General features: G+C 31.9%; 1 protein-coding gene across 2 annotated transcripts; it reads left to right on the top strand.

The window, feature by feature from the left end:
• Nucleotides 1-625: 625 nt before the first annotated feature.
• LOC134692163 (uncharacterized) lies at nucleotides 626-8174 on the top strand. Of its 2 annotated transcripts, none has more exons than XM_063552605.1 (3): nucleotides 626-849; nucleotides 6066-6441; nucleotides 7495-8174. In XM_063552605.1, exons 1-3 carry the CDS (start codon nucleotides 679-681, stop codon nucleotides 7992-7994), a joined length of 1047 nt encoding a protein of 348 aa, XP_063408675.1. In that variant the 5' UTR covers nucleotides 626-678; the 3' UTR covers nucleotides 7995-8174. The 2 variants fall into 2 exon arrangements, with proteins under 2 accessions (XP_063408675.1, XP_063408676.1); XM_063552606.1 differs by lacking the exon at nucleotides 626-849 and adding an exon at nucleotides 1626-1908.
• The last annotated feature ends 448 nt before the right edge of the window (nucleotides 8175-8622 follow it).

Below are 8622 nucleotides of genomic sequence, written 5' to 3'. Positions count from 1 at the left end.
ACAATTTGATTACGAAAATCTCTTTAGGCCTATTTATGTCTGTGGAATTTCTGTCAAAATTTTGGCCTAATTTGCCACAAAATCTGTAATGAAACAAAGTATCATATTATTAGTAGTAAATGTACAAAATGACAAATCTCTCTACATTTGCTGTTTTGGAGGTGGTGCACTTTAAAAATTTCATAATTTACACTGGCCTAAAAAAAGAAGTCATAGATCTTGATAAATATACGGTAATAATAAATTCAACGCAGTGGACGAACTCATTGGAATACTGTACATGTAGTATTTGCTTTAGATATGAGTCCTACAAATATAAAATTTTCATTGTTTTCATAGTCACGTACTTGAGTATCAACAACTTGATTAATTTCTATTATACAATTAAAAGCTATCTGCAAATATTTAAGTAGTAAATTAATATATACTAAACGCAGAATAATGAAAAATTACTAAAGCTATTCATAAAACACACCTGATTGATCTCCCTGACAGGTAACATTATCTAATTAGTTTGTGATTTTTGTCGTGATTTAAGATACTGTCAATGTTTCTTTAAAGTCAAACCGAATTTAAAATCACCACGGTGATGTATATGCAGCATATAAATTAAATGACAGTATTGGTCACTCCGTCAGAATTCGCTTAGATGTTGTAAGGAATTCGTCAAGTTAAGAAATGGTTTTTGAAATAAGTTTTGCACTGGGTATTAGTTGTCTACTTATTGGTGTGTCAGGACATGGTCGTATGATAGACCCACCTCAGAGATCGAGTCTTTGGCGAGTTTATCCAGGACAGGGGTTCGAACCGAACTACAATGACAATGAATTGTTTTGTGGAGGATTTGCTGTAAGTTTTTATATTATCCATTATTTTCCTTACAATACGTTAAAAAATATTTTTACTGGAAAAAACAAGCACAAATATGGACGTTTCACTAAGTACAACTTCTATCATGCTCTCGACTTTAGTGACTCGGCACTGCAAATGTTGTTTATTACATTTTCAAAAAAATAAACGCAAGCACAAAAAGGACACACAATTATGTGATCTACGTTAACAATTTGATTACGAAAATCTCTGTAGGCCTATTTATGTCTGTGGAATTTCTGTCAAAATTTTGGCCTAATTTGCCACAAAATCTGTAATGAAACAAAGTATCATATTATTAGTAGTAAATGTACAAAATGACAAATCTCTCTACATTTGCTGTTTTGGAGGTGGTGCACTTTAAAAATTTCATAATTTACACTGGCCTAAAAAAAGAAGTCATAGATCTTGATAAATATACGGTAATAATAAATTCAACGCAGTGGACGAACTCATTGGAATACTGTACATGTAGTATTTGCTTTAGATATGAGTCCTACAAATATAAAATTTTCATTGTTTTCATAGTCACGTACTTGAGTATCAACAACTTGATTAATTTCTATTATACAATTAAAAGCTATCTGCAAATATTTAAGTAGTAAATTAATATATACTAAACGCAGAATAATGAAAAATTACTAAAGCTATTCATAAAACACACCTGATTGATCTCCCTGACAGGTAACATTATCTAATTAGTTTGTGATTTTTGTCGTGATTTAAGATACTGTCAATGTTTCTTTAAAGTCAAACCGAATTTAAAATCACCACGGTGATGTATATGCAGCATATAAATTAAATGACAGTATTGGTCACTCCGTCAGAATTCGCTTAGATGTTGTAAGGAATTCGTCAAGTTAAGAAATGGTTTGGGAAATAAGTTTTGCACTGGGTATTAGTTGTCTACTTATTGGTGTGTCAGGACATGGTCGTATGATAGAACCACCACAGAGATCGAGTCTTTGGCGAGTGTATCCAGGACAGGGGTTCGAACCGAACTACAATGACAATGAATTGTTTTGTGGAGGATTGTCTGTAAGTCTTTTTTTATCAATAATTTCCTGACAGTATACTAGTAGTCTACGTTTTACGAAGATCAAACTTATTTTACAATCGTCGATTCAGTGGACGAAATAATTAGATTATTTTATTTTTGAATGTATAACTCAAGACATTTTTCCTTGGTTTAACAAACATAGTTAGATGTTTCTGTATTATGACTGGTATCAAAAAAAGAGAAAAATATAAATTCCAAATATCACGTATTTATTCGTGTACTGCATTTCAGTGTTAACACATGATCGTTCGTTGTAAAACTTTAAGTAGAAGTTGATTTTTGCTGGATTAGGTTGTCTTATGTTATGTCTCCGTTTGTATTCTGTAGTTAGTCACCACTTCAGTTTGATCAGGTATATCTATTATATAGTTATTTTATAAAATTTACTGTTTGCAAAAGTATGAATTATTCTAAAAAATAAGGATGTTCTTATCCCAGGCAGAAAACCCTAACCGTATTGGGCACAACTTTTTTGAACTTATGGTCCTCAGTGCTCTTCAACTTATACTTGTTTTTGCTTTCGAACTTTTTTCATCTGAGCGTCATTGGTGGTTTTGTGTGGATGAAACGCACGTCTGGCATATTAAATTTTAAACCTGTTACCTTTTGTTAGCTATTATTTGTGTGTTTCTCTGTCCAATATGTTTTCCCATTTATTTGTATTGTAGTACTGTCATGTAATGTTGTCATTTTAATATTATATTGAAAAATGCCACAAAAACGGAAGGTGTGGCTAGCCACAAAACCAGGTAAAACCCACAATTTTTTCTCTAAAAATGTCCTGTACCAAGTCAGGAAAATGGCCATTGTTACATTATAGTTCGTTTCTGTGTGTGCAATGTTGTTGTTCTCCTCATATATTTGATGCGTTTCCCTCAGTTTTAGTTTGTAACCCTTTTTTTTTTTTTATAAATCTATTAATGTGTTTCAAACATCGGTATACTACTGTTGCCTTTATTTATGTCATGTTTCTTTTTTTCTGAATGACAATTTGCATGTTCCCTCCTGCCAGTTTGTTTTCATAGCAACACATGCACCACTGATTTTCGTGAAGCGTTTCACCTAAATTTTTAAAAATAATTGCTTTAAATTTGTCTTTTTCAACGGTAACCATAAACCCTAGAATTCACAAAAAAGTGATGATTTTAATCAAAGCATTGTTTCAGGTTTCTGCAAACTAACCCATTCGGCAATCCTCGGTAGAATCCGCTACTCTCGTTAGATGAGGGTACGGAATCGGCCGAGTTGAGACGAATGCAAACTAACCGTGTTATATAAATATTTTTGAATAATCATTATAGGTAATTGTATCTATATGAAAAACCGGAATGTATAGTTTACCGCATGAAATATAGTAGTTTTAGAAAATATTTGAAATGCTAATACAAAATACACAATAAATGAACATTTAACTATAGGTATAAAACAATTATATCGTAATATTAAACGACTTTTTTTTATTAGTTTTCACTGTGGTCCATACTTTTGAGAAAATCATCAATACTGCACGCAATGTGAATATCAGGTTTATGTCACCTGTTTTTTATGAGTCTAAAATACTTGGAAAAGGCGAGGCCTGTCGAGCCTTCCTGGTCATTGTTTCGTGCCGAATACAATATTATTTACATGTTTCGGACACTGACCTTATATATAAATATTTCATTTTTGATTTTTTTTTTTGCTGAAATGCATACATAGAGTTGAGAGAATGTGGCATTGAATCAACATTTTACGAAATTTCACTTTGTTACTTTATTTGACAGATATGTATACAAAGAATTTATAGCTGCAGTATAATTTGCATTAGCTTCTTGACGCAACTTGTATTATATTCACTTAATGGTTTTTTTCAAACACTTTCCCCGACACAAAAATAAAAAAAAATGTAATTTAAATCAAACTGAAATCAAAATTCATGTTTGAGTAAAATAGAGGTATAAAACAATTATACCGTAATATTAAACGACTTTTTTTATTCGTGTTCACTGTGGTCCATACTTTTGAGAAAATCATCAATACTGCACGCAATGTAAATATCAGGTTAATAATGTCACCTGTTTTTTATGAGTCTGAAATATTTTAAAAAGGCGAGGCCTGTCGAGTCCTTCCTGGTCATTGTTTCGTGCCGAATACACTATTATCATGATTATTTACATGTTTCGGAAACTGACCTTAATTATAAATATTCATTTTAGATTTTTTTTTTGCTGAAATGGTAACACATAGAGTTGAGAGAATGTGGCATGAAATCGACGTTGTACGAAATATCAATCTGTTACTAAATTTAAAAGATATATATACAAAATAAATAAATTTGGTGTATTTACTATCTTCTGATTGGTTAAAAGTATTACTTTTATTTTCAATGTTGTCAATATTCATGGCGACACGCCCACTTTTACTCTCACTCTGACGTTGTGTATTCATACGCCAACACGTGTGTACGTTAATATTATTATATAAATAATATAAAAGGTTCTCTAAGTCTTTTTGATAGAAATTTATTTAAAATGAATGGGACCATTCATTAAATAATTTATAGCTGCAGTATAATTTACATTAGCTTCTTGAAAGACGCAATTTGTATTATATTCACTTACGATTTTTCCAAACACTTTCCTGACCCATAAAATAACTAAAATGTAATAAATATCTAACTGAAATGAAATTAAAAGTTGTGTTTAAGTGAAATAAAAACCAGCAAACAGCTTTCATTTTTAGCCATGGCGTTGTCAGTTTATTTTCGATTTATGAGTTTGACTGTCCCTCTGGTAGCTTTCGTCCCTCTTCTATATACAGTTCAAGATAAAGAAGAAGAAAAACCAAACAAACAGCGGTCAATAAATTTAAATGACATACAGAAAACGGAATATTGAAAAATAGGAACCAAATATTAACGGAGCATTTTCAACTGATGACAGCTCACTATACAGTATAGGTTCTGCTCATTCGGAATAGTTTTTGGATTATTCTTTCATTTGGACTAGTTTTTTCGATTATTCTTTCATTTAGACTAGTTTCTCGATTATTCTTTCATTTGGACTAGTTTCTTGATTATTCTTTCATTTGGACTAGTTTTTCGATTATTCTTTCATTTAGAATAGTTTCTCGATTATTCTTTCTTTTAAATAGTTTCTCGATTATTCTTTCATTTATACTAGTTTCTCGATTATTCTGTCAGTGGGACTAGTTTCTCGATTATTCAAGATTTCATTTGGAATAAATTCTCGATTATTTTTTCATTTAGACTAGTTTCTCGATTATTCTTTCATTTGGACTAGTTTCTCGATTATTCTTTCATTTAGACTAGTTTCCCGATTATTTCATTGGAATATTAAGTTTCTCGATTATTCTTTTATTTAGACTAGTTTCTCGGTTATTCTTTCATTTAGACTAGTTTCTCGGTTATTCTTTCATTTGGAATAGTTTTTCGATTATTCTTTCATTTGGACTAGTTTCTTGATTATTCTTTCATTTCGACTAGTTTCTCGATTATTCTTTCTATTTGGACTAGTTTCTTGATTATTCTTTCATTTGTACTAGTTTCTCGATTATTCTTTCATTTGTACTAGTTTCTCGATTATTCTTTCATTTGTACTAGTTTTTCGATTATTCGTTCATTGAGACTAGTTTCTCGATTATTCTTTCATTTGGACTAGTTTCTCGATTATTTTTTCATTTAAATATTTTCTCGACTTTTCTTTTGAACATTTAGACTAGTTTCTCGCTTATTCTTTCACTTGGAATATTTTCTCGATTATTCTTTCATTTATACTTGTTTCTCGATTATTCTTTATTTAGACTAGTTTCTTGATTATTCTTTCATTTGGACTAATTTCTCGATTATTCTTTAATTTCAAGTATTTTGTAGATTTTTCTTTCATTTGCAATAATTTCCAGATTATTCTTTCATTGGATTGAATTATAGTTTCCCAATAAATTTTTTTCATTTGAAAATTTTCTTTATTATTGTTTCATTTGAAAGTTTCCATATTATTCATTTATTTGCCTTAGTTTCCAGATTATTTTTTTATTTGCAATAGTTTCGAGATTATTCTTTCATTTGAAATAGTTTCCAGATTCTTCAACCATTTCAAGTACTCGTGCATTAATAAGATTGAAATTATATTTTCAGAGACAATATTACCAAAACGACGGTAAATGTGGCACATGTGGCGATCCATATGACGGAGAGCGTAAAAATGAGGCCGGTGGAATATACGCTACAGGTTTTATTGCCAGAAGATACGAGAAAGGTCAAGACATCGAGGTCGAGATTCAACTGACAGCCAACCATCTTGGATCTTTCGTGTTTAAGATTTGTGCCAATAACGATGTTACCACTCAAGTCTCACAGGAATGTTTAGACCAGAATGTCTTAGAGCTAGCAGGACAACCTGGTGTAACTCGGTACGAACCAGGCAGTGTTATAGGATCACATTACGTCAAACTGGCACTTCCGGCGGATATGACATGTGAACAGTGCGTTCTGCAATGGCATTATACTGCAGGTACAAATTAGTCAAAATAGAAATATAAGTAAAAAAATATAATTCCAAATTATAATTTTATGGGGAAACAATCTTTCGTTTTTTAATATCCTTTTTATGTGTTTTCATCAGCATATACATGTCCTTTTAATGTGCTTTCAAGAGCATACATGCAAGTCCTTCGGTGATTTTTTGAAGGCATGATCCTAGTTTCTTAATTTACATGTTCGTAATACTCAAGCATGGTCCACAACCAAATGAAATTAAACAAACCCCGTTATTGAATAATTCTGTTAAATCTAAGGACAAAAGATAATATAGTAATAGTATATATACAAGTCCTTTTAAGATTTTCTTTTTTCCTGATATTTTGTTTTATCCTGTGTGCCTTTATTCAAAAATGCATTACTTAATGATACAAGCTATGTCAATTATGATTGAAGTTTGGCAAATCACAAATCATTTACCTAATTTGAACAGTAGGTTTTTTTATTATCTGCTGAACCCTGACGATAGTGTTTTTACCAAGAATGCAGTCAAAATTTTTGTAATTTCACTTATTTAACATTGTAACATCGTTATAAAACAAATGTTAGTGATGTTTTCTTTCAGTTGCATCAAAATGAAGATACCAGTACATTGTATTTGATAAATATTTATAGACCTCAATTTTGTTTTGATGGTCGTTTATCTTCAATTTCCTTCATAGAAAAATTCTAAATCTAATAACATATATCTGCAATTACTCAAATCGTTTGATTTTAAAGATTAAAAACCGATTTTACATGTGATATTACAAATGGCGCTTTGAACTTTGTCAAAGAAATATTGTCCATAAGGTTAGATTTCCTACCAATGGGATACCAATTGATCACGAGTATTCAAAAATAACCCTCTCTGAAATCGAACATGATTTACCCGGCGATAAACCAAATAAAAATTAAAAATTAGGCAATGTACTATCATGACTTATGTATTCGTAACTTCATTTGGCTGACATTGTTTCCTCATTCTCAAATGTTATCACGGAAATGGACTCGTGTGGTGGTTTTAAATGAAATATTTAATTTGCAGGAAATAATCACAATGGACCTCAGGAAACGTTTATCAACTGTGCTGATGTAGCCATTGACGATGATGATAATCCTATCAATCCACCACCAGTTACTTCCAGGTCAACAACCACCACCACAAAATCAACAACCCAGAGACCACTAACAACCACAAAAAGACCAATAACGACTAAACCAACAACTACATCGGCTCCGTCTACAAGCAGACCGACAACTAAAGCGCCGTCTTCCGGTCATGAGACTGCATGTAAAGCAGACGAAGTAATTGATTGTATTGGAGTTGGTGTTTATGCTGGTATAGGCTATGAACGGTGGTGCAATACCTACTGTGGCGATCAACTTGCTGCATGTTCTCCTGATCTATGCCAGTGTAGCTGTATACCGAAGGCCACGTGTAGAGCAATTGGTGGGTATGAGACCATACCTGGTATGGACAAGTATTGTGAAGATGCATGTCAATATGGTTGTAACCATCTCAGTTCTATGTGCTCCTGTGACTAGCTTAACATCGTGGATAAAACATTATCATTATGATAACCTTTTTTTCTGAAAGGGGAAATGATCAATAAACAGGAAATTAAAATATTGCAATTTCAAAGGTAGTGGTGAAGTACTCACTCCATCACTTGAATCTATGTATCGCCTTTTTTACTTACAAAATATAAATTCATTTTGAAAGAACAGCTTTATCTTAATATTTGAGTCAAAAGACAACTTTCGAGTTCGATGAATTTCCGTCAAAAATGTCATTTGTGCGTTTAGGGACATCGTCACTTCCATTCCAATGTTGAGCGAGTGGTCGAAAAACTATAATTATATATTGTTCGAATTATTCGGCAAATTGAATTCTCAAAATTGACAATCAGTCAATAGGGAATTGTCATTAAGTACCTACAGAACAACCATTATTTCTAGTTTATCCTGCACAAAGACGACCACTAAGACGCTTGATGAACGTTTAAAGTGCAGGGATACAGGCGATCCCCTCTATCTGGTAAATGACGTCATAAAGGCGCGTATATTTGACGTATTTTTTATCCGGTGAGGAATGAACTCGAAAGTGGTCTATTACTACACAATCTGTATCATCAACGTTATCAACATCTATCATATTGGCGATCAAAAAGAG

This window comes from Mytilus trossulus, chromosome 12 (assembly GCF_036588685.1).
Source record: "Mytilus trossulus isolate FHL-02 chromosome 12, PNRI_Mtr1.1.1.hap1, whole genome shotgun sequence".
Lineage (NCBI taxonomy): Eukaryota > Metazoa > Mollusca > Bivalvia > Mytilida > Mytilidae > Mytilus > Mytilus trossulus.
The sequence above is the reverse complement of the archived record's forward strand: the minus strand, read 5'-3'. Positions and strand labels throughout refer to the sequence as shown.

Excerpts from the sequence above, each read along its gene's own strand:
- LOC134692163 (XM_063552605.1), top strand. The coding sequence starts at position 679 with ATGGTTTTTGAAATAAGTTTTGCACTGGGTATTAGTTGTCTACTTATT. Across the intron at positions 850-6,065 it reads TGTTTTGTGGAGGATTTGCT|AGACAATATTACCAAAACGA; the intron begins GTAAGTTTTTAT and ends TTATATTTTCAG. Across the intron at positions 6,442-7,494 it reads GCAATGGCATTATACTGCAG|GAAATAATCACAATGGACCT; the intron begins GTACAAATTAGT and ends TTTAATTTGCAG.